This window comes from Scomber scombrus, chromosome 12, assembly GCF_963691925.1.
Source record: "Scomber scombrus chromosome 12, fScoSco1.1, whole genome shotgun sequence".
Classification (NCBI taxonomy): domain Eukaryota; kingdom Metazoa; phylum Chordata; class Actinopteri; order Scombriformes; family Scombridae; genus Scomber; species Scomber scombrus.
The window spans coordinates 10,089,217-10,116,749 of NC_084981.1; the positions used below are offsets into that span (position 1 = coordinate 10,089,217).

The 27,533-nt window shown below is 38.7% G+C and overlaps 1 protein-coding gene across 3 annotated transcripts; it reads right to left on the bottom strand.

Moving 5' to 3' along the window:
* Positions 1-775: 775 nt before the first annotated feature.
* tasp1 (taspase, threonine aspartase, 1) lies at positions 776-27,035 on the bottom strand. 3 transcript variants are annotated; one of them, XM_062430266.1, is made up of 14 exons: positions 26,886-27,035; positions 26,107-26,308; positions 25,235-25,302; positions 23,523-23,591; positions 22,368-22,488; positions 21,381-21,465; positions 21,217-21,296; positions 21,028-21,134; positions 17,697-17,816; positions 16,709-16,787; positions 11,287-11,397; positions 8,852-8,959; positions 8,039-8,112; positions 776-2,263 (listed from the first exon to the last, which is right to left on the bottom strand). In XM_062430266.1, exons 2-14 carry the CDS (start codon positions 26,264-26,266, stop codon positions 2,171-2,173), a joined length of 1,275 nt encoding a protein of 424 aa, XP_062286250.1. In that variant the 5' UTR covers positions 26,267-26,308; positions 26,886-27,035; the 3' UTR covers positions 776-2,170. The 3 variants fall into 3 exon arrangements, with proteins under 3 accessions (XP_062286250.1, XP_062286251.1, XP_062286252.1); XM_062430267.1 differs by lacking the exon at positions 26,886-27,035 and adding an exon at positions 26,424-26,476; XM_062430268.1 differs by lacking the exons at positions 8,852-8,959; positions 11,287-11,397.
* Between the last annotated feature and the right edge of the window lie 498 nt (positions 27,036-27,533).

Genomic DNA, 27,533 nt, shown 5'->3' on the forward strand with positions numbered 1-27,533 from the left:
ACTGTGACATCTTACACCTGAAAGGCAATCTGGCTTTGGATGTAATCAATATATCCCACAACCAGGCACTGCTCACGGACAGTGAGGCATCTCTCCCCTCAAACAGGGAATATATTTATCTTCTTGAACATCTCTATTGCACATTCCTCTCAGACAATACAGTGGCCACGATCCAGAGGGAACAACTGGACTGACTCATGCCCTGGAGCTGATACAATTGTTATAAATACATATCATTCTTTAGTTATTGCCACGGACACTGAATTTACCTACTGTATGTATTTATTATATACAAATTATAATCATAATTTAAATACATTTAAGAGGAATTAAAAGAAACTTTTTGTCAATCTTTGGAGAATGGCACATTGGTTATGTAATCCACACTTGAAAAGTCAAAAACAGTGGCTAAGGAAAGGAATATCTTGTGTTTGTGGGAGCATGGCACACATTTTTACCAGTCATTAAAGTTCCTCAACAAACACAGATTTCAATATTGTTTTCACATGCTGAGAGGTTTCAGCGTGCTCACGACTCCCTCTGCAGAACTGCTTTTTTTCCACACCAGTTACTGTCCAGCATGTAATTTATTCCCAGACTATACATTTTTGGCAATCCACAATTCAGATTATGATATTTATGCTGTCTGTTAGGGTTTACACAAACGGCTGCGTGCGTAGCAATGCGTGTCCTTTTCGGAGAAAAAGCAGCACAATTCAAAGTATATGTCTCATGTCATCAAGTTTAAGAGAGTAAAGACAGTTAGACAAAGAAATGTAGCAACATAGATTTTATTTACTTTTCAAGCACTGTAGAGAGCTGTGCAATCATTTCCATAGCTTATACCCTTTTATATTCATTGCATTTTCAAGTAAAGATAAGACAAGCTCTATCATGGTTTTGTTGGAATTCTTATTAGTAATTGAGTTTAACAGCAAAATCAGAGAAACTGATCATCCCGACAGAAGTATCAATTTAGTTAGACCTTTACTCTTTTCAAGTACAATTCTCAACAACACCATTTCATGGGCTTAAAAATGCATAAATTCGTTTTTAGCGGTCCTTTTTTCTCTTTAAACAAGAAAATACATGTCTGTCAATGTAACTCTACAAATATAAATTGTGTTTTTAAATGATGACTAACAGTCATGTTTGGAGGTGGAATCAATTACTGCTACCTGAGCGCTATAGTATCAGCATCACTCTGCAAACTGCTTCTTGATCAACTCTACGCCTGCTATAGAACAGAAAGTGGCTTACTGGAGGTGTTTTTTTGTACATGCAATAGCTGTGTGTTCACATTTTAAAACAATTATAGCAAAGCAAATTCTATGGCTGTAATGGTTATAAAACTCATCATGATCTAAGATGCACATAAATGCTACATTATACAGTATGCTGGAGGATTAATAACAATATGTGTGAGTACATGGAAGTTGGTCTGTACGTGTTTATTATTATAAATTGCTTTTATCGTCACTGTTCAAACTCTCAGCTGTAAATGCTCCGTTCACAACAACAGTTATCTTGAGTAGCAGGCATTCCACAAGGTGCATACCGACATCCTTTATACTTGAAAAGTACTTTTTTAACAAGAAAATAAGGTCTTGCATTTTAAATTCCTAAAAGTTTGAAAATAGTCACATCTGTTCAGCAATACAAAATAACATGAACATCCACCCTGTTTACCTAAATCATAGCTTATATACAAAAGGAAGGACGTCACTTTTTACTTGGAAAAGAGTAACAAAGAAAAATAATGGTGAATCAAGGCAATGGTGCATCAAGTCTAATCCAGGTGACACTGGAGAGCTGAGGGGGGTGTAGATTGGCATAGAGTACATGCTGTAGGCAGACAGTGGCAACAGGAAGTCCTGTAAGTGCACTAACTAGAAGCTAACACCCCTCCCTCCTTCCTGGAAACCTGTTAAAACAGCTAAAGCTTATTACTTCTAGCATCACAAAGGTATGTGTGTGTGTGTGTGTGTGTGTGTGTGTGTGTGTGTGTGTGTGTGTGTGTGTGTGTGTGTGTGTGTGTGTGTGTGTGTGTGTGTGTGTGTGTGTGTGTCTGTGTCTGTTTTTGTGTCTGTTTTTGTGTGTGTGTTTGTGTGTGTGGAAGGGTTTGTATTGGAGTATTGCTAAGGAGGCCCAGGAGGAAGGTAAATGCGGCTCACTCCGCTACGCTCATCAGTCGACACACACCTCCCTCGATGGCCAGGGACTGGCCAGGAACGGTCCCAGGTGGTAGTCTGGATATGTGTGTCTGCAGGCAACAAAAGAGGAAACCCAGACAGTGAGAAAAACAACCAAGCAAAGATAAACATACAGGGTAAAGCTTTTTGAGGAAAAAGGAAACACTAACTAAGTCTTGATCACTCAATGGTGATGATGGAAGATGTAATTTAATATGAAATTTGACCAACCAAAAATAGCACTTTATAGAGGGCAACCATGTACAGTTGAGAAGATAAAATATGAAGTCCAGTTTGAGAAATATATATGCCGCTGGTGTCCTCAGGCATTTTCCACATTTCCACAATCCTAAGCAGCTGCCACAGCTGTGGAAGCATGGCCAGTGGATACAAGAGATTTTTCAGGAAAAGGATTTGAAGACTTTGCATACAGGCGTCTGTGCCAGATGTTCCCAGTTCACCATCACTAAACGTTTGACTTTACAGAATCTGTAGGACGGGCATCACGCCACCTAATCCAGCTATTAACAGCTTTGCATCTCTCTTCATGTGTGTGTGTGAGTGTCCAAGACAAACAATCACCTTCAAAGCTGACCATTATTTGTTGGTCTATGGTGTTGTGAAACCAACTACACTTCTGAACATCCTTCTTCTTCTTCTTCTTCTGCAATCTCCATGGCTAGCACAGAAAGTCCGATAACAAAACAATGCAAGATCCAGATCAGACAGTCTCTTCTTCCAAGCAACCACCCTCAGGTTTCTTCATGTCAACCCACTTATTGGGGACCCCTGAAGGATTATCTTCCCGGACGTCACTCAGAGACATAGACATAGACACCCAAACGCTTCGGTCACAATGACGTAACATTTCACGAAGCAGAATTTGGAGTAAAAATGCTAAATATCAGTCAGGGACATTCTACACCCTTAATAAAAATAACTGTGGAAAGATATGTTATTTTGCCAGGAAAGGTTAAAAGTATACTATACGTGACAACAATCTGAACATAATTTGCTAACTACAACTCAACCAGTCATTTCCATTTTTCCAAGAACATATGACTACTCCTGTTGCATCATGAGCAAGTATCCCTGAAGTCTCAAGATGCCAAGTGAGTATTTATAGAGAGCCAGAGTAAGTGGAGAAAGGGAACAGACTGCTAGTGTTTTGTGTTTGAGCAGAAACAGAGAGGAGTAAGAGGAGGAGGGACGGGGCAAACACAGCTGTGAAGACGGGAGTGATACTTCCACTGGGGGATCAAAGGTGACCGACTCTCCCTGTGCCAATAATGGCTGTCATCCGCCTTCCTCTCTCTCTCCACGGAGGTTAGCAGTTGCTCCAGCCTTGAGGGGAAGAGTCCGTCCATTTGTTGAGCAGGCCACTGAATTGGCATGACATCACTCTCCCAGTTGCAGGGTGCATCCATCCTCTACGAGACTCCTTTTTTGCGTAGGCCTGAACTTTGGCCCCTGGTACCCCGAGGGCAACTGTCACTACAATGGGACAACAGCCAGACAAGGCCACGCACACATGGCAACACTCTTAGGGGCTATTATGCCTCCAATACCCCTTTCTATGTCCATCTTCTTGCCTCCATCTTCTGGGGGTGGGGTTACAGAACAGACTTTTTAAAATTGTTTTAAAATGAAGGTCCATAGCTGAGTCATAATCCACTAATGGTGACATGATGAATGTTTTCCTTTTGATGTGTGCATGACAGAAGAAAACAGCTTTGCCATTTCCTTTTAAATTCTAACCAGCTTGAATACATAGCTGAGCATTAGCAGTATGACTTCATATAATTTTCAGGAAAACTGTGTATGACAATCATACCAATGCGTCATAAACCTCATACCAACTTGCAAGCCTTTGTACCGCATATTGTTTCAATCTGACACAACGGTCAACAGGAGTGAGTAAGCAGGAAGAGTCAAAAGCTTACTAAACCAAACAAGTGGTACAGTGATTCACCACCACAGCGCTGAGAGCAACACGTGTCTTTCCAGAGCTTTAGTGCTAGTACAGAACATCAGGTTACAAGGCCACAGCGGTGAGGATGTCTCAGGCTTACACTCTACTTGAACACACAGATTTATACTGAGTTTCATTTTGTCTCTTGGTGGGAGTGACGTTAATCTCAAGAACAGCTCCTCCACAAGGGGCCATATCACAACGTATGTTCAGATATACTTTTTTAATGAATCCTTGTAATGGAATCCATGTTTAAAGAGGCAGAGTAAACTAATTATCAAGTCAGTGTCAAATGTAGAATTACACAACAGCTAAGATAGATAGAAAGAAAGAAATGAAGACACGCAAACCTACAGTGAGCCTGTTGGCAGCTTGTCACCCAGTGACTGAAGTGACCACATGACACGACTACGGCGGAGTCAAAACAGAACGTGAATAACACAGTTTCATTGTATCTGTCGGAGAAAAACAACATTCTTTGGTGATATGAATGTGTTTAGGAGCTAGAGAAGCCACACATTAACACCACAGTGTACGCCAGAGGATAAATTTAGCTCTGTGACTGTGCCGCTGTTTTTGTGTTGTGGTTTTTAAACATTCTTCTCTTTTAAAATAAAAAAATTCAAAAAACAAACATATGCTATTTATTCTCCACTGGAGATGGATAATAAAAACAAAATGTACTATAATAAAAGCCATTTGTCATGTAATATACAAAGCAGACAATATCCAGGATGCCTGAATTGCATGCTATTTGATTTTTTTCGGGCCTTTCACAATTTGTGCAGCGATGGCTTTACAGTGGTAATGATGTCCAGGAGGAGGGAACTGAGCCATGGTGGTGGTGCTGTGGAACCTACACTTCTCTTTCATCTGTCCAATCATGACAAACAATAAAACAATAGTCTAACTGTTTCAGAAGCGCCGCCACTGGCCTGTCCATGCAGCTTTGTGGAGCTCTTTAAAACACAGCCTGATGTTTTGATGTCCTATCCAGTGCAAACACAGGTGAGTGTTTGAATGAAACCAGATGCTCTCCCTGTGCAACGCTGCTGTTTTATAGCTATTTTACAGTCCAATGTCAAAATGATTAGGATACAGACTCAACTTTCCCCAGAAACAAACATCTGATTGAAAAGTAAGAAAAAACTTGAGAGAAGCTGCCAGCACAATGTCTGGCCTGACGTCAAACACATTTTTACTGAGCTATAGCATGCTTCACTGCTCTCCTGGGTTTACGAAGCTGTCATTTGTCAGAAAAAATATACACATATGAATCTGAGTGTATAAAAATCAGTGTTAAAAGAAGTAAACCTGCGGCAATATAAATCCAGTCTGACCTCTGTACTAGATACTCCTGTATGTCAGCCCTTTCAAGTTCTTATCACAGACAGTCAATGGAAGATGGACTCTGACTGGACCAGTGGGATGCTAATAGGAATGGGAGGAATGTCGGTAGAATAGCAGCTGGGGCTATGGATGTCTCTGGCTTTATATATTTAGCCACTTACCTTTGCAACAACATGTGCAGATGCTTAAATCCGGATTACTGTAAGTCCGATAGGAACACCAGTCCTCCTCAACTTTTCTTCAGTAACTACCTATGACAACACAGTCATAACAAAGCTCCATATTTGTTACTATTGTCGACCCTCATCTGTTAGGGCCGACAATGTCGTATAATTCTCTAGACTCTGCATTGTGAACTTCATTGTGCTATTCTTCTATTCCCCTTGTCTACTTTCTACACGGAGTCTACAGACAGCAAATATCATAACTGGAGCCTGATCGCATTAACGTTCCCATCATGGCCTTTTTGAACTATAACGGCTGAAGGGAAAACAGATGCACCGCGTTATGCCATCCGCTCAATGGACGATGTGTTAGCAGTGAACGGAGGCCAATTCTGAGTACAGCTGGGAAGCTACTCTGGGAAGAAAAATGGGGTAAAATTTAGTTTTGCACCCGGACTGGAGGCTTGAAGTACAGAACAGCCAGCTGCTCTGGTATGCAGATGGTGAGAGCTGCAGAAACACGTGGGAGGTTTGTAGCCTCTGCCGCACAACTAGCTGCTCAGTCTCTGAGGAGCAGAGTGAGGTTTTGGTGGAGCAGCTGTGCTCCGGGCTGCACTCTACAATATCAGTATGTCACCAGTGGCTCCTCAAGGGGAAGTGGATACCCTCTCCCAGGAGATCCAGAAACCACTAGAGTACAGACAGACAACCTTCCCAGATCTTTGCCCACTGAACACATTCATTTCATAGACAACATCTTTCATGCATATATTAATGAAGTGATGGTGGGCAACTGGTTCTAGTTATATATGCCACCAGTAACACAAACCTCCTCTAATGCTGGCTAAACCTCCAACTATACACACTACTGTATGGAGGCAAATAAAACAAAAAGCTACAAACAGTAGGAGTGTCTAGTTATTCGAAGTGCACCTAAAAAACACAGGAATACAAGGTTCCTGCTCACCTCTTTACGTTGGCACAGGTGTGAAAGGGGAGCTTGCACGCTCAAATTCCACAACAAAGCCCAATACACAGAGCAAATATGCAGATGGATACTGATATCCCCGGTGTTGCATGACTTTCAGTAAACTTTATGGTACTTTAGGTTCAGGTAGGGCAAAAGAGGGGGCGTGACAAGAGATAGACCAAGAGACATAGAGAGACGGGTGAGGGGGCAGGGAGGCGGGACGGAGGACAAAACACTTTGAAATCTGAACCAGGCTTGAACAACAGTGCCCTCTCTTCATAGTGACAGAGATACATTAGCCAAACAAATCAGTCTGAGCCAGCGCTCCACTCAGAACCAGGAGACCTGAGAATTAATCACTGTTCCTTATAAAGCCACACTGATTCAAATCACACAATATCTGTACTTGTGAATGTTGCTAATGATTTTAATTGAATTCAGCTAATCCAATTTTTAATGATGTAGTCATTTCTTTCCACAAAATTGCAAATGTAAAAGTCCATGCATAAAAGATTTTACGTCCCATAACACAACAGCCAAGGTCATCAGCTGATTACCAAACAAGGCAGCTTGCACACGTGGTGCAGGGGCAAACGTGTTGTCTACAACCACAGGGTACTGGGTTCTAGCTTATTTCAGGAGGAAAGTTTGGGAAGGATTATATAGTTGTCACTAGACTAGCAAGCCCTACTGGTTCGGAACTGGAAGTGGGATTTGGGGAAGTAGCACGAACCCTTTGGATGAAATCCATCGCAGGCAAGTGACAAGTAGAATCTGGCAATATAGTAGGAGATAATAGGAAGTGAAGAAGCAGTGACATGGCCAATTCAAAACTGGGAGGAAAAATGGGGACGAAGTGCAAAAATGAACAAGATGGCAGTCTCCCATCAGCAGGTGAAGGGAAAGGACATGGAAAAGGCTTTATCAAGGACTGTTTGTCAAATTGACTTAGACTCTGACATGTGCTCAAGTTCAAGTTCATGGCTCAAACTGGAGGTCAAGACAGGAGACAAAGCAGTGCATAAAATATGAAAAAAAACATATCTGATTTATCTTCAAACTCCAGAATATTCTACATTTTATGAACACTCATACGAACTAGGGGTGTCACAGTACACTGGTATTGATAACCGTGATATTTAAAAAATGTATAGTCATATATCAAAACACACAATAAACTAAATTAAAGATGGATTTGACTGATAGAATTATTATTATTTTAAAATGTTCCATAGATATTGCAATAATATTCTTATTGTGAAGTCTTATGGCCATGATTACTGTGTAGTGAAAATGTGATATTGTAACAGTCTTAATACGAACTCGACTCATACAGGTATTGTCTTAAAGACTTGTTAATGTTGCTTGTCAAGCTGATCGGAAAGCTCACCTTTGCTTTGCTATCTTGGGCAGACATGTAGCCAACACACATGCTCTCTGTGGTGTGACTCCATAGGAACTCCACTGTGAAAATACACATTAAAAATGTTAAAAACAGAGGAAACAGAAAAACAATCAACATAAATATAACAAAAATATATTAATTCAATATCATAAAGGGGGCAGAGTAAGGGTATGGAGAGGGAACAGGAACATATCATAACTTAAGCTGATATAATATATTGTATTAACAGAACTTCACAGGTCATTAGTCATTTTAAGATTCAAATCAAGATGTGTCAGTGTATGTCAGTGACCTGAAACTCATCTACAGGTATTCGTTTCTTTGGAGTTGAGGGTTCAGTATACATCATGTTATCAACACACGGGGAAAATGGCAAAGATAAAACCCAGAATTATCAGATTCTGACTTTCTCTTTCAGAACTGAGATTAAATCTCATTCCATGACGGTAGCTTTGCTAAAAAAAAAAAGGAGCTTTCTCAGAAGCTCCAGGTAGAGAAACCAGATCCACCAACACAATCAGCCAAACTGGGCAGTATTGAGAAGGCCTCCACTTGTCTGAAGATTAGCGGTTGATTCCATAGTGGGAGGTCTATGCTTGAATGTGAGATGAAGGGTGTGAAACCAAAGACTGATTGTGCAAGTTAAAACACAGACCACCCGTCAGGAAAAGCCACCTCCCCCTTCTGCCGACTATCTGATGATAGATTTTTAAATATTAACAGCCAAACTTTTTGCCTACCATCATCTGTGGTGTGGAGTTTTGAGTATGATCAGGCTTGAAATGATTAATGCCTCACCCAGTATACCCTGAATATTTTGAGAAGGCTGAGCTTCCACACATCTGCAGCACCGCAAGACAATTACTCCACCCAAAACACGGTCTTCGCTGGCCAGAAAGGGTGAGCCTGGACACACAAAAAGAAAGACAGTACACTTGAGATGACTAAACATGGCATAAGAATGGTACAAAATGACAAGTTTTACTTTAATCAATAATGTTGCTCCACTCTGACAAACTGAACCAAGAATAACGTGTGTAAAAAAGAGACAAAACACAGCCTGTTTAATCAAATTAGTCTAATCTATGAAAAGAAAAGCTCTCCATTCTAGTTGTCTGGCCAAGTTAAACAACTGAAAGCAATTATTGTGTCATGATGTATTTTTTTTTTTATTTAGCAGACTTTTAAATAAAAAGTATTTCAACTCATTTGTAAGAGCATGTTTTAACAATAGTGACAGGTGTTGAAATATTTAACACCCCATTCTGTATATAACACTCTTATAGAATTTATCATGTAAAGAAAAGCATCCAGCTAGATAACCCTCCAAGACTTTTACGCTTATTCTTTAAAACAAAACAGAAGAAAACTATTGTGTGTGGTATGAGAGCTTCTTGTTTCTTGACTTAGCAGAGGTATGCTTGACTGAGGTGTCATACAGACAGAAAAAATCTTGGCTGCAATAAAAGAAAAGAGGGCTCGGTTTGGAAAACAGCAGACTGAGAACAGCTACAGCATGTCAAGACAGCATCAAGTTGAAGGAAAACAGGACCGGTTGGTGCCTTTGATGGACATATTGCTGGTTCTGCATTGTTTCTTTGTTGCATTTCACACTTTCGGTTCCATGTTGTAATGTTCCCCTATCTCTAATAAAACACTTTTTTTTTTAGTATAGCTTGACATTTACATAAAATCAGGGTATTTGTTGTACAATCTATAACAACTGAAAGAAAATTAAGGGTCTTTTTCACATCTCAAAGTCTGAGCCATGGTTAATGTTTTTGTTATTACTTTATATACATTTGATCCAGTTAGTTTTGGCTCCACATTGCAGTTATCTGAGCACACATGACATAACTACATCCTGCTGTCATCACCTATGTAGGCTGTGCCCCCATCATAGACATTGAGTGGTTTGTAGATGGGCATGTGTCAATTTCATCAGCATGTTGTCAATTTGGAGGATAGCCTTCTATCACTGTTTGAATTAATGGAGGAAAATGAATAAACATTTTGTTTCTTCATTGTATCTTCAGGTGGCATTGCTCTCCAGTCCTTTCATATCCTTTCCAAAAATACCTGGAAAGTGTTGGCGTTTTTATGAGTTTTTTCCAGTTGACTTTTTATAATGTCGAGACTGAGAGTTTTTTAATTAAAAACTCTGTCTCCTCCTCTCCACATGTGCTATCGCAGCTCTTTTTTTTTCTTTTTCCGTGACGATAGCCTGCTGGAACTTCCTCTAACTGGTACGAAAGTCTGAACCATCCAAAAAATGTTTTAATAGTAGAAATGAACCGAATAATGGTTCAGTTTGATCCAGCCAATGTTGGGCTGTTTGGTCCAGGGGAAGTTTCACACTCGTAATTTCAATATTTGATCAAACTGAAAAGTCCTAATTCTGGATCAAACGGGCTAGGTGTGAAAGGGCTCTAAATGTATGGATTTAAACCGTACATGTGTGTGTGGCAGGTTTACCATACCATGAGACTCACTGTATTACACAAGCAGATGTAAACAACTGATGGAATGCTTATTTTAGATATTCAATTTAGAGAAACTGACTTAAATGTATTATGTGACTTTAGTTGAGACACTGTTATCATTGCTCCTCCTAAAGCAAGATTTATGGAGCTTTGTTTAACTTAATGTGTGCCTTGAAAGGAAACAAACAGAAGAATTAACTTCAAATTGACTTCATCCAGCCTGTCCAAAATGTCTTGGTGTTACAGATGTCCATGACAGAGCCAAACTGGGACGGACTTCTAAAGGGGGCCAGAACAAGGCAGAAACCACCACATGTTTCCACATGTACTTTCTTCCTCTGCTCTGTCTTCTCTGAGCTGTCCCAGCGGTCATTCACAGGCGCAGCAAACACACTTAACAAGACTTTCTAAAACTGACCACTTCTGAGAATATGGCATAAAAAATGACATCTCCACATGAACTTTCAACAAAACAATTATGTCTTCCAAAATTATCTGCGGCTTTCAGCTATGATGTGTGGAACATTTGAGGGCCCTGTTTAAACAGTGAAAACTAACCATGAATCAAAAGACTTCTCTTCTGATTCTATTATTTCCAATGTTTCCAGTTGTTAGTTTCTTCCTTATGTTATGCAACATCTGTCTGTTAGTTTAATTCTCTCGGTGCATCATTTTTCACAAACACGCTCTTGGCTGACAAATCTATGGGTATGGAAAGGAGTGCTAATCAGGCTACATGAGGGGACTCACTGATGAACTTGTTTTGCATAGCCTCCAGCAGTGCTTGGTGGGCATCTTCAGACTGCATGGCAGCAGAGCATTCCTGTGCCAGCATGGTGCGAATCAGATGCTCTCCACAGCCTGGCAAAAGACACACAGACACAGCTGAAAATGTAACATAAGCTTGTATCAACTCACTTCTTTGTTGCAAGGCTCCAATCAGAATTGCACAAAGTCTCCAGTGAGAGAATTAAGACAGTTGTTGAACGTGCAACACAAACCACTCACGCCCAAGTGTCTCAGGCAAATAAAAAACACTTTTAAAACATAAGTTGTATATGGTATTAATCATGTGTTAATGCTTCACATCTTGATGTTGAACTGAAATTTTGAAGAGATCAAGACTTAAGAGCCCTTCTTGATTACCGTTTGTAATACTATGCTTTGATATTCAAAATTTGTATTTGTTTCCAATACAGTATATCTGGTTATTAAGTGACGTAATGGAAAATATTGCAGAATTAAAGGATTTGCTTTTTCGGCCAATACAAAAAGACTTAGTGCTACTGCAGTCATTCTGGCATGTTCCCATCAATGTGATGCCTTTAAGCTGTATGATTTCAGGTAAACTTGACAGAACCTGGTGGCTGCCAAGTACAGCTGCCTTGCTCAGGGGCACATTGACAATAATTGGTGAAGGAGAACGTGTTTTTCACTCAATTTTCCCTGCCCAGATTCACAGCTGGTCTGGGAATTTGAAACTGCAACCACCTAGTATTAATTCCACTTCAGTAAACTGTGTGCTCCAGCAGGCTGCGTATGGCAGCATGTGTCAGCATACTTATAACATAAAATCATCTTTACATTTGTGCATCTATTTTATGTTACTTGGCTATCAATTTACATATCACCATTCTATACATTTTAGAAACACGATTTTCCCACTCCAAATGTAAAAATAATGTATTTATATTATTTTAATGTGGATGGTATAAAAGAAGGAATTATTATTATTATTATTATTATTATTATTATTATTATTATTAATATTATTAATATTATTATAGGGAATTATGGAAATGAAACACTTGTCTTGAGTGACTGCATGCCAAATACAAAACTAACAATTTTATCTGTAAAGTCTTTGACACACTGTATATTTTAGTGTGAGAACATTTTATTCATGCCAAAACCTATTCCTCTGAATTAATTCAATGCTCACCAGTCATACTGCATGTTGTGTAAAGAGAAGTCCAAGGAGAGAAACAAACTGTTCTGTTAAGCATTTAAGCAAACCAGGAACCATAAAAAACATGGGCAGCCTGTAGAAATGTCTCACCTTACAAATTCAAAACATAGCAGGTGTGATTTTTTATATCTTAGATAGTATGCTACTTACTGCTTAAAGGACTGCAGCTAAAGCCAATACCTTGTTGTTGGCAAGAAAAAGACAGATATTGAGTGCATACTTAATTCTTAAATATGATCTTTCTCAAATGTAAAGTCTACCTGCACTCAGGAAAAACTAAAGAAATCTAAATGTGCTCCAGCGCAACCCCATAAAGACTGAAGAATATAGCCTTGTTGTTTCTGTAAACACAAATCAAGTCCCCATAAAATATCAGGTAACTACAACAAAACTGAATGCAGGTCGGTAACTGTGGAGACCAGATGCCTGGAGCAATTTGAAGTTCTTTTTTAACAAGAGCAGAATGTCGGATTGGCCAGGTACCGCGCCTTTTGTACTGAGTTTACCGTAAACCACTCTGTCCCAGGGGAACTGGATATTATGGCAGCACAAACACAGTTGAAGCTGAACTGCAGCGAGGAGCCTCACATACAGCAGCAACTCCAAAGAAGATAAATGTAAAAAAAAAAAAAAAAAGAAGAAAAAAAAAAAGAGGCCAACAAACTGAGACACAGCATGCGACAGCCAACAGCAGCAAGAGTAAACAGTGATGTTTTGTGAGCTGTTGTCTAACCGGCCACAGCAAAGTAGAGGCCAGACAAAGCAGCCAACGTGTATAAAACAAAAAGACCCGCATGAGCCGCATATTGCAAAACAAATTAGAGCAGAGGAGGTGGTGGGAGGGTGGACGGGTAAAAGGGGTGGTGGGGTGAAGGGAAGGAAGAGTGACATATAGGGTGAGGATCATACTCCTCGTGTCAGAATGAAAATTATTGTTTTTCTGTTTCTTTTGATGGGAATGCCTTTCATGTTAGGAAATTAAAAACAGGTGTTGTACTGGAACACACATTATGCTCTCCATCCCCATAAGGAAAGTTTTTTTTTTTTTTTTTTTTTTTAAACTAACATCAAAGGGAAGCCGCAATATACTGGGGGAAGACGGAGGATGAGCTGAAAATATATACAGAGCAAAATATCTATACCTCATCTACTGGAATAATAGATTAATCTTATATTGCTTGTCTAATTTATTTTAAAATAGGACAAATAAGTTATACTAGTCCAGATTAGAGTGCCTGTTTTATCACCTTTAAGTAGGAGACCACGAGGAAGTGGCTGGATGTCTTCAGCAAACTGGCATCTTGTGCCATCATAGATACAAATGTCCCAACAGAATCAAAATTTACTGTAGCATAAAGTAATAAAACTTTACATTTGAAACTTTTTGGCTTCAGAGAAATGTCTCAAAAATCTTCAACAACTGCAACTATTTTTCTGGGGTTTATTGTGTACGTAATGAACACTCTAGTTGGATCTTTTAAAACTGTGCTTCTGATTGGTGTGTAAGTTCCTAAGAATTGTATAACATAACATACAGAGCTGGTGATCATTCATTCAGGCAAGCTTCAAGGGTGGAAAATGCCGGCAACCTCAGTGGTCCAAGTACATATGACTCCCGCTTCAGCCTGTCTGATCAAATCAGCTCTCTGCACTGAGATGCATTAGGCTACAGATCCACATCAAAAGATCTTAATGTTCCCCAGAAGCTATGTTGCAGACAAACGTCTATGCATCTTAAAGAAGTGGGCTGATATATACATCTCACAGCCAGGAATTTTTCTTTAAGCTATAAGAGGCATGCACTCTTTTAGCACGGTTGTATATATGCTTTATAGGTCCAAAAAAATGCGACTCCTCTTTAAAAAGGCAGATTGGGCCCGAAAGGGCAGGATGTCTTTGTTCAAATGACTATCCCTATTAATTTAAAGCCTAAAAGAGACAGAGCTTCAGGAGATTGCCTCTCTGCTCCTGTGTTTGCCATGTCAGCAAAAGATGGATGGAATTAAGAAGGTGGCTGACATAGTTTCTCTACATGCAGAGCTGGAAAGGCCAGACCCGTTTTTAATTCCAAAGTTCCCAAGGCTCCTATTGCTAAAAGAAGTTGACTTTCACTAGACAAGTTGGTGCAGTGAAGGCCAGGTTTCTATTGAAGTGTGAAGGATTTGAGTAACCTCTCCATCCAAACCTCCAAGTTCCTTATACACACTCCAGAGACTGAAAGAGAGAGGAGGTGGGAATGCAGATATCTGTTGCTGTGTTTTTTTTCGGCCATCCAAGTGTAATGGTGGGAAATGGATGCACGGTGCTCCGAGCATTAAAAATGTACATTTGAAAAACTGAACAGCAAAGTCTCTTTTAAACGGAAATGTTACTCCAAAGACCAAAATACTTTCCAGTGGTGTCTTTCAATCTAGCCATCCATCCAACCATTACGTTTCAGCTGACGTTGTTCTGCACTTTAATTGTTTATGCTCATTTAAAATACAGTACAACACTGGACAGAAACTGGTCTTGTTACACTAATACTACAATCTTTTCTGCTACAGCAGTGCTGGCAGAAAATGTAAAAACATTTTTTTATTAGCCCCTTTGTCTACAGCCTCTATCTACACGTCCCAATCTATAAGCACCGTTATATTTCAATTTTTCATTTATTACAAAATCATATTCTAATGGCTCACTTTACTGTTCAGATCATTCTGGGCTGAATTATTTGTTGATGCATTGACAGTTTCTTTGAAAATGTCAAAAGCCCCAAAAGCAAGTTTAAGTTTTTTTTAAATCTAACTTAACTTAAATCTGTCGTGGATGATAAGAACACTGAATCTAAATGTATGAGCTTATACTTGAGGGGATGTAATCATCTACTGCACTCTTAGTCATCTTTCTATCATTGCCCATCCATTTCAACAGCATTGTTCTGTGTAATAAATGTGCTATGATTGCATGTGAGGTAGGCACAGCTGTTTTCATAGCTCTGACTTCCTCTAATAAATTATTGACAACCTTTAACAAACTGTCAAACCTTAAACCTTGATGACCGCCATTAACCACTATGGAAACCCAGCAAGTTTGCCAGTTGGCATAGTTCAGCTTTCTAGCTCTTTATTACGAGAAACAATAGCAACCACCTACTTCCTCTCACTCCTCCTCCTGATGCTGACACTGCAGACACATTAAAGAAAGGAAAGGGAGAGGGACAAGCAGTGACAGGTGACGACTATAAATCATTCCCATGGCACAAACAGTGTGTGTGTGGGGGGTGGGGGTGGGAGGGTGGGAGGGTGGAGTGGTGGGGTTGGGGTGGGGGGGCAGTAGGGTGACTGACGGAGACTGTCTACAATTGAGTTACGAGTTCAGGATGTTTGCAAGCCAAAGAGTGTTTAGAACTTGAAAGCATTAAAGTTGCTAACCTCTGATACAGTTCTATTCAAAGTCTAATAAAAGTTGTTCTCTTTTTTTTCTTTACCTTGTGTTAGCAGGGGCATCTCATGAACTGCCATGTCAACAAGAGTTATCTGTTTATTGTAAACTGGCACATCACATGGATGCTGCTACATTTAATTTTCAGTTTAAAGCAGGAAGAAGCTGTAACAATGCAAAATAAAATGTTATATAGCTCACAGGCAAAAAGGAAACCTGATACTATCAATACTGGATCCCTCTTCCATGAGATGTTGTGACATACACTTTGATATTTAAAAATAACTTCATACAAAGCTGTATCTGACTGACTTAATTGCACATATTTACACCAACTAACTGATGACCTGAATCTAGATAACTGTACTTAACTGTAACTAGTTTGCGAACTAACCAGTGTTCTGCTGTACTACAGCGGTTCTCTTTCTGTCACGTCCATAGCAGGTGTCCCATGTCAAATGTCACTGTAAATCTAAAGAGCTTTGCAATGCACCTGGCATGCAGCTGACTAACAAAGAGCGGAGAATGATGACTCAATCAACTGAGGAAGTGACAGATGAGAATCACTCAGCGGGAATGGTTGGAGGTCATCGGAAAGTATTATCAGGCTTTTTGAAGTTTGACTGTCTGGGTCTAAACAAGAGACGCACATCAAATATCTCATTCAGATTCATATCATCTCCTAAAAAACCATAGGCTAGTGGTAAAAATGTAACATGAGAGGAAACATTACACACAAAAACCTGCAAAGTAGGCTGTAGAAAGGGTGCTGTGGTATACCTGAGGTACTCACTGCTGTAGAGTAAGTGTTCATATTACAGGCATTTTCAGCCCAGCAGCCACATCCATAATGAGCAGCCTGAGAAAAGAGAGGAAATGTAGACCGTTTAGACACAAAAGAGTAATACTGTTTACACAGTTATAATGTTAATGAGGCTAAGACAATAAATCTTACAGATTCATTAATTATGTTGGTATTGAGTGCCTTATTTTAATTTATTGTTTTACTATTGAGCTGCCATTAATGCAAACACATAACTTTTTGCAGCTGAGTCATACTAAGAGTAAAAAGACCTTTAGCAAAGACAGGTTTTCTGTTTAGTGTTTTTTTTAAACATATGTTTATGTTTTGGTGCATTTTCTGTCTTTAATGGAGAACTGATAGCGGAGATGCAGACAGGAAACATAGGAAGAGACGTGTATGACATGCATCAAGTTTTTACTAGAAAATGTTGAGTTTGCATTCATATTAAAAAACATGAAGTACAGGTAATAACCAGGTAGCCTCATTTAATCACATTAAACAGCAGCAATGGCAGAATAACTCTTTTGTTTTTTGCCTGGGCAGTGAAAAGGTGAAACAAACAGAGAGAGAAAGGGGTATGACATGCAACAAGGGTCCCTGGTTGGATTTGAGCCTGGGTCGTTTTGGGTACCAGACAAGTTGCATTAGCTAATGAAAGACTTGGCTTCAGATAGAATAGGTAGGAAAAGCCCTAATTTCTCTCTGCTGCATAAATTCTCGGCACTTTATTATAATTTGACACTACACTGATAATTTTGTCCATTTAATATACCACTGCGTCGGCTATGTGTTAAGATAAATTAAAAATGAGATATTACAATACTAAAATATTCAAAAAACTAAACTAAAAGAACAGTCTTTGAGTTAAAATATAGGCTGAGGCTGTTACTTGAAAGTGTATAACACATTGGGGCTGATGAAATTTGAAGTTGTGATGTGGATTAAGACATGGATGCAGACTACCTGGCCAACCCTGCCAGGATGTTTCATGGCCAGGCCTCCACTGGACACTGCTGCAGCTACATTCCCTTCCAGGTCAACCACAACGGCTCCCACTGTGTCGAGGCACCCTGAACCATTTTCCTACATCATCAGACAAGAATCAAGTGAAAAGAAAAAAATATTCAGTACTTGTCAGAAGTTTGGATACATTTATTCATTCAAGGGTTTGGGGGTTTTGTTTTTTTCACTATTTTCTACACTGGACAACAATACAGAAGACATCAAAACTATAAAATAACGTATGTGGAATCATCTAGTAAAGAAATAGTGTGAAACAAACCTTTTGCCTTTTGATGGCAGCTTTGCACACTCACCTCTTAATTTGTCTGAGACCATCAGTTGTGTTGTGCTGAGGTGGTGTTGGCATACAGCTAATCGCGCTATTTAAGTACTGCAGTAAATCATTCTATGGCAAGAACTGCTCAACTAAGTCAAGAGAAATGACAGTCCATCAACGCTGTAAAACATGAAGGTCAGTCTGTCTGGAAAATTTTAAGAACTCTGAAAGTTACTTCAGGTGCAGTTGTAAAATCTGTCCAATACTATGATGAAACTGATGAGGACCACCCCAAGAAATAAAGAAGGAGAGTTACCTCTGCTGCAGAGGATAAGTTCATTAGAGACCAATAAAAAGAAGAGAATTGTTTAGGCCAAGAAACAAAAGGAATGGATTTTAGACAGGTGGAAATCTGCATTTTGGTCTGATTAGTCCAAATATGAGATTTTTGGTTCCAACCTCTGTGTCTTTGTGAGGTACAGAGAATTTGAACAGATGGAATCTGCATGTATGGTTCCCACTGTGAAGTACGGAGGAGAAGGTGAGGTGTGGGTTTGCTTTGCTGGTGACACAGTTGGTGATTTATTGAGAAGTCAGGGCACACTTTAACCAGAATGGCTACCACAACGTTTTGCAGCAACACACCATCCCATCTGGTTTGCGGTTTAGTGTCATTTATTTCTCAACAGGACAACGACCCAAAACAGGCAATGAAAGGGCTATTTGATGAAGAAGTAGAGTGATGGAGTGCTGCATCAGATGACCTGGCCTCCACAATCACCCGCCCTAAGTAGTCATCAAATCAAAGAGGAATCTAAAATATGAAACATATTTTGGTTTGTTTAGCAGTTTTTGTATATTACATGATTATATGTGTTATTTTATAGTGTTGATGTCTTTCGTATTGTTTTACAATGCAGAAAACAAAATAAAGAAAAACCCTTGAATCAGTAGATGTGTCCAAACCTTTGACTGGTGCTGTATATACAAATACTGACATTTTCAAGTGACCAAGTGAGAATTTGAGATTACGGACAAAGGCCTGTGGAAACTTTCACATCTCTGACGTAGAGCTATCATCTTTGGGAAAGCACATTTCCAAAATTAAGAATGTACAGCATGACAAATTTATGAATCATTATTTCATGCCCTTCAAAGTTCATCAAGAATTTATTGTTGTGATCTCAGTCAGCTGTTTTCTTTCCCTGATTGCAGTTTGCTTTGGACGTGACTTGTTTGTGAACCCTCATGAGTCAGACAGTAAGATGAATAGAGCTCTATGGTGTAAATGTGTGAAATGGCATTATGGAAATGTATTCCAACTCTACCCATTCTTACCAAAAACTGAAGTACACGCTGTACCCATGAAATGGCAGAGTAAAAAAAAGGCTGTCTCATCTTTCTTATGCGCTCCTAAATCAGCCCTGTCTCCAGGCGTTTGAGGCCAAAAAGAACCAGAGCCAGCTATTTCGAAATGCTACAAAGACCATCTTGTCATTCCTTATCAAGATCCGTAAAGGAGGGGGAAAAAATCCACAGAAAATAGGGACTGTAAAGACTTATAAGCATTCTTGGAATTATATCAATATGCTTTAGATTGCACTGTAACTAGACACCATCAACAGGCAGGTGCTTATATTGCTCTGAAAAAAAAATAAGGGAAAGATTTTATTGCTTGGCAGAAAAACAGAGACATAAAAAAAACCATTGTGCAGGAAAATTAAAGCCTGCTGCAGAAATATTTGAGTCTCTAATGGTCACGATTCTTGATGCAAATAAGTAATTACATGTTAACTGACTTTGTATGACCATGGCAGAATCAAAATTTAAGATAAGGCTGATGCCAAGTTCCTGTAAAATACCCTGAAACTCATGACTTGCATGTGAGCAGTCACAGTCTGAGTGTGTCTGTCATGTCCAGGTCTGTGGTAGCTGGACTGCACCAAATGGTTACATATTAATCTTTTAATAGGTCAACCAGGTTTGTCTAAACATGTAAGAGTTAGATGAGAACAGAGGGCAACTCAAAGCTTTAACTCTCATTAGGCCCATTACCATTTGACACTTAAATCAATCAATAGATCATATGTCAACAAACAGTCCAACTCGGTTGTTAGTCTTTCTTTTTATGGATACACAGTATCATTAATATTGAGGATTGATGTGACTGAACTAAATAAACAATAAGACTGTTCAAAAACAGGTCCAATGGAACACATTGGGCTGTGGCCATTTACACGTTTTAGACCATTTAACACAATTAACATCCGAACCAAGATAAACTTTCCCACCCTTGTCTGTGTGGGCAACACTGCTGGTGAGCAGGGAGCTGAATTAATTTGCTCTCAGCGGCTTTTCTACTCATCATCAAGCCACTCTCTAGTTCAGCTGCTCAGGGCAATGAAACTTTGCCCTTACTCTTGTTAGTTTCTTAAATAATTTCTTGGAACAGTCTGTGCAAATCTGGTAATGCAATTTCCTTCAATGACCCTGAAAGAACTTGAGATCAAAAGTGGCAGGACATAGCTTAGTTCAGGAGGATTATTCATTTCTTCCTGTATAAAATATCATATTCTACTTGATACTTTTGGCCTTTTTCGTTCAGTTTTGTTTTGTCCAAAAGCTAAGCTACATACACTGCAATTTGTTTTAAAACTTAGAATGTAGTTAGAATAAAAAACAATGATATTTAACAGAAGAGGAAGGAATAAATGCAATTTCCGACACTAGTAGCTGCAACAGACCAAGTGATGCAGCCATATTCATGTTAAAACAAGACAAGAACTCACCCATATTTAAAAAAAAACAAAAAAAAAAAAAACTCTATAGTGCTACTAGAAACTCCACGTGGTACCTTTCATACTGTAGGTGTGCTCTGATTGCTCTTTTACTCAGTGTACTTGCATTTTAATAGAACATTTCCCAACACCTTTGTATAGGTGAGACCTCAAAATCCATAACACATAAAGCCATTAAAATAAATGATCTAACATTTACTGATATAATACTACTCACATTTTCACTTGATTGTCGTCTTTTCTTTGTTTGATTATGTCCTGTGTCCATTTTCTCCGCCAGCTCCATCTTTCTCTTGTTTCTCTTGTACGCAGATAAACTGAACTCTGTGTGTGACAAAATATTCTGACTCGACTGAATCTACACAAGTTGATGCACTTCTCCAAATCTCCTGACTCAAATACTTACTGGTAGCCATTTTCTCTGAAGGGCATGGTGGTATACCATGGCTGACGGCCCAATCATGCGCTCCTCGCCCCACTAAAAAGCTGACAGATAAACAAAACAAAACATTAACAAGTAGAAAATATAGTCGCATTAATAAGGCATTAATTGACAACCATGATAATCACCAGGGAGGTATTCTGCCAGCTGAGAGTTTCCCTTTCTGTGCTTCATTCAGTAGACGATTTGCAACTAAAACTGGGTTCTTAATACCTGAAGGAAGAGGCAGAATTATCAGTGCTGGCAATTGACTTGATTTTATTATAGTATAAGCAAATCATGGTTACATAATCCTTTAATCAAATCAATACAAGAAACACGGCACATCATGGATAAAAAGCCTGAAAGATTCTTATTTTCATGTGATTATACACTACATAAAACATACTTATCAATATTATATTCAATTTTTGCTGAATCATCAGTCTTTCTCTGCATGACATGGTTTGCAGTACATATGATTTTTGTTTCTTTTCACAGACAATGTATTCACTGAGTCTATTGTGCAGGATTGGATGTTTTTCTTTTTTGCTTTTGTTACACAATCACACTTATGAATGCTAGGTTGCTTTTTAAACATTCTGCCTCATAAAAAAAATCAGCTCACTGAATTCTGCTGACCTTTCGAAAAACACAGGTTGACAAGTATCCTATTTTATATTAAAGCCAAGAAAATTTCATTCATCATGTACAAAATTATATGCCTAACTGTTACCTCATGCAGACGTGGTAATAAAAACAATCTGCTGTTTTTTGGCATAAATGTTGAGTGCCAGCTTTCACCCCTGGGCTGTTGTTTGGAATAAATCTTGAGCTCTTGAAAAAAAGAAATACTGCTTTTGTTGAAAACCTTCAAGGGAAACTTTGTCAGTTTGCTGATTTGTACATATCAGGAGCATTACTTGGTTGTCCTCCAGGTAAAATGTGGGTGGTCCCCTATTTCAAGAATTTATGATGCCAATTCACTCCTGTAATCTCTGAAAACTTTGAGATGGTAGAAAGTAAATCAGCAAAAACTGGCTTGATTTGTTGCCATTACATCCAGGTGACTGAACTTCAGTGCCACAGCAACCTAGCAGTATTACATAAATATCAACACACGTGTTGTAACTCACCACTAATGGCGCCTACAGCTCCATAATGCAGCGACTTCCCATCCATGATACTTGCATCACATTCAATTTGCCCTGACAAGTTAAGGTTGGAGCCCATGCCAGCGTTTGTAAAAGGAGAGTCCTGGGAACAATTAAAACAACAAAGTCTAAAATAAAAAATATGAAATATGAGCTTTTGTAGGTAGTTTAACCATGATAAAAAGGGGTACCTCTTTTTACAGCAATATTTCCAGACAATAAAGATATACAAGCTTATATGATGACCCTGCTGAATATGCTGAAAACACCTGAAAACACTACTCACTGCAGAAACGTTCTTTTTTGACAGAAAAAAACAACACAGATCTCTCTGTAACGCAATAATAATCAGATTGGAAAACCCATGTTGTTGTCAATCTGCCAATTTTACCCTCTCTGCACGAAAGATAATGATCTTGACACTGATTTTGGGAGAAAATGGCTGGCTAGCCTATGTCCCTCTGTTCTCTCATATTAATCTAGTTATGTTGGTTCATATTAGGTTTTAAGTTTTCATTCTGTTTTTTGTGCTTAATAGCTCCCTCATAAAGAATTGGTATTTCCGTGCTGTATAAGCAGATTTACTTTGCTTTTGGCACATTTTTACTTCCAAACACATGCGATTGCTAATATGAATTACATGGTACAAATATGTCAGTATGTGAATGGGAAGTAATATTTTACATGGAATAAAGGTTAAGTTTGTTACTGACTTTTTTCTCATTTCTTTTTCAATTTATAATTAATTGTTTATCATGTTTGTTTCTCTTTTGGGTGTTTATTATACGCGCTTGCTACACGGCACTTCCCTGTACATTTTTGCAGCTGCATAGTTCATCACAATCATTCTTTTCTTCCAACCTGGCCCTGAGGAAAATCATCCCTTACATCATCCAACAGGATGTGCGTACATGCATCAGAGGTTGGAACAGAGTAAAGCCGTTTTGGATAAACACACACACATGTCAAATTATGTTGCTTATCTGCACTGAAAGCTTTTTGGATGTTGTTTTTTTTTTTTTTTTTTACTCCAATCTGGACATAAAAATAATTGTTTGCAGTGTGTTAATAAATACTGACTTTACAATGGTTGAGGACTGAATTTATATAATCAAACCTGGATCGTAATCAACCAACCTCAAGTTCAACCAGTGCTGCAGCCACTGCTTCCACTGCAAGAGCCCCAGCTTTGAGCCGGTCAACAGCCTGTAGGAGACAGACAGGGACACCTTGTTAAAAAGAGTAGCATGTTTCCAGTGAAACCACCAAATACAGCCACTGCTCAGCAATGTCAGCATTCATACAATACTTCATTAAAGTCCATTACATAACATCATGATAAGATACATACAGAAATAAATCATTTTACATTGCCCCTTATCTCATGAAGGTTTTATTTTCCTCTTTTAGTAAGGCTACAGTGCATTTACTAGGATATATGAACATGCATGTGCATTGTCTCCACTTTCCTAGTTATCTGTTTAGTTTTTTTGCACTGTGCCACCACTGATTGCATGTGAGCTCCCTCTGTGACTAAGAAAACAGAGGCCGACAAAGGCTGGCTGTGTGTTCATGTGCGTGTAGACAAATGGCAGCACTCTAATACATTGGAATAAGGTATGTGAATGACCGGGACACATGAATGCAACTGACCCCTTTTAAAATTGAACTATTTTGGTCTTAATGCAAAGCACGACCTATGACAGAAACTGAACACAGCTCATCATCTAACATCACTATCTAACACCATCTCTATTATAAAGCAAGAATGATTGGCACTATGGGCTTGTTTTTCTTCAGTGGCAGCAAACTGAGAGAAGATCTAAAGACACAATGAATGAAATAAAATACATGGACATTCTTGAGAAGAACCTGCTCTAGAGTGCCAAAGAACTAAGGCTTCCCTTCCAACAACATAATGCTCTTTAATACAGCCAAATGAAAACTGGAATGACTTCAAAACAAGAACAGTGAAGTGCCTCAGCGATACAGCCAAAGCAAAGATTGGAACTGCTGAAACTCTATTGAATGATTTAAAGACAGCTGGTCACACATACTTTGTATCTATCTGTGCAGACTTCTAATAAAATGTAAGAGAAAATTCCAATATTCCAGTTTTCAAGCTGAGGAATAATAAATGAAATAAATAAATAAAGTGTATGTAATATGTTGGGGGTTGTAATTGCTAATAACTGCAAAAAAGTGAGTGTTTAGTAAAAAAAGTGAATGTTTAGTAAGAAATGTTTTTCCATTTTTCTGGAAAAAGATGGAAAAAACCTCCCCACTTTTTGAACCAATATGCAAAAAGTTGGTCATTCCACATGCAATATCTTTTACTTTTAAAGACAATAATTCAGAATTGTATGCACCTTGACTTAATTTCACAATTTGTTGTTATACCAACCCACTTTTAGACAGTCAGAGCAGTTGATGTATAATAGTTCATGTTCATTGTATCAATAAAAGTATACTTATGTTTAAATGATCACATAAACATATTGTAAAGAAACCAACATGTATTGGTAATAAATGCAGTACATATACTATATGTTGAATGTTTTGAGCTAAAACTGCATTTTGAAATGATTGTGCTGCATCATTCTTTGATTTTTTTAAGGAAACCAGGAGAGGTTATTTAATGGATGATCACGTCTCGATCTGTTCTGTTGCTCTCTAATTAGAAAGTACTTAAGTGATTAAAACCTGTGATGTCCCAAATAGCAAAACATTTACAAATATTTCACAATAAATGAGGCCAGTTGAGGACAAACATAGGAAGGTTTCATGTGTTCAGGCTTGTTTGCACACATATTGTATAATCTATGGTAATGCCCATAAGGTAAACTTACTCGCTGGCAGGCTCTTTTGCACACATGCTTGTACTCCTTGGCCTTTGATTCAGAATGGTATCCTGCTCCTGAAAGCAAATATAATGTGAAAGCGAATGATAAAAAATAATTGACATCTTGATGTAGTTTTTCAGTGCATCACGGATGCACCAATAGCAGCAGTAGTAAAAAATAAATAAAAGGAGAGCCATATTCAAAGCTACCTCAAAACAACAGAAAACGTTATCACAATGCTGTAGCTTGAATTCACATCGTAATAAGCTGAAGAAGACAGGGGGGGTGATGTCCTCACTGTGTGGTCTGGCTCAAGGCCAAAATTCATGTTCTGATCTCTTGTACACTTTCTCTATATGCATCTCAAATGGACGACACATACCAGCATAATGTACACCTATGAAAACACAGGGCAAATGTGTGTCACAGCTGTCAGGGTTTGCAATCTGCCTGTAATTTGTTGTTTTGTTTAATGAGGCAGCAGCTCATTATGCAAAACATGCAGGTCAATGGTTAATCTTATTAATGACGCGACTACAGTATGTTCAATGACACCACATCTTTGATTAAAATAACACACATTTGTGGGTTTTACAGATGTCGATAACAAACTTAAGAAAGGTTTGTAAAACTCTCGCAGGAGTGCTTAAATTAACTTATAAATAAATAAGAAAAGACATGGAAAACAGACTAAATATATATACAGGTGTTGTGTACGTGCAATAGACATCTTCATAACCCATTACAAGCTCAGTTAATATCAAGTTCAATTTTAATGACCCTGACATTACACACTGTTGATTTAATATGGGTTACAGCTCACATATTCCTCTTTTGGCTTCTTAATTATGCTGCTTAATGATGGTGTGTACACTTACCAGCATGCACCAAAACAAATCCACCGACACCTGGCTTTTGATTCTTGCTTGATTCCTGTTTATTGGACCATGACTTGTCCAGGGGAGAGGAGGGCTGCTGCTCTTCAGCAGAATTGATTAGACTTTCCATAACCCCTGCATAACTTGACAAGCCGATCATGGCCTATCACACAGAGGTGAGAAAGTCATTTTCAGGACACACCTGAGAAAGAAAAAGGAACACACATCGAGGGTGATTTCATATTTTTGACTGGACATTCAGCCATTAAGGGTGTGGTGGCTGTTGAAAACAAGCTTTCATTTGAACCAGGACTGACAATGACTTCTGTGGTTAAAGTAATGGATCATTATTCTTATATACAACACATGAATCACTCATCTGTTAGCGCTACTCTTCACCGCTGTCAGTGATCTGTCAGCGGTGGATCATCATGTCAATAACATCTACCTTTTACCAAACGATATATTAATACCTGCTATTAGCTGTGACCGATTAGGCTTAAAGTCAGAGCTTGAAAGCTTGCACATAACATGAATGTATCATCACCCATCTGCGGTATCGTGACGACGTTATCAACTCTCCTGTCTGTTGTTCATGTACGCAGTTTAAAGTTTGAACTAGTAAACATAGGTTGTTTACTTTATGCTACGTGTCTATTTAACGAGTTAAAATGGACAAACTCGCAGATTACAGACAAAATAAGCTTGCAGTAATGTGTTTTCGTTAGCTTGTTAGCTAACAGCTCGCTAACCCAAAAACAAAACAGACCTTAACTTACAGATTTCACTCCTCCTCCCCTTTTAGTGACAGCGCTGTATGCTAACCACGACGTTAGCTGACATGTGTTTAATACACATGAACTGTTATTTCACTGATACATGTAAGTGAGATAAACTTTGCAGCCACAACACTCTCCATCCACAGCGCTTCACAGAGCTAGCCGAATCGTCCAAAAGTACTTCCTGGTTCAGATACACGTTGCTAAGGAAGTGAGTTCAGCCCAAACATTGGCCCACGTGGTCACTCCCATAGACGTCACTCCCGTACACACAAATACCTAAAAATCGTGTTTCTATAGCGCTGTTTGTATCCATAGACTGTATATTGTATCCTGCTCACATGTACAGTACATGTAAGAAAATACAAATAAGCAATTAGTAAAAACTAATTCTTCTTAAATCAGGAAGAATGTCTAATTTAATTATTGTTATTATTGGTGTATATTTATAACAATGTGGAATGTGTTTGCCCAACACTAGGGGACATTTGTTGAAAACATTTTAATAAAAAAGAAAGAGGCAAACTCTACCTTATGGCCCACTCACAATAGGCCACACTGTCAATTCTCATGTATTTATTTGGTGAATTCAATAAAAAGAACGGGCTCTCCAGATTTTGCAATCTTATTGTTCAGGAGACAGCTGAT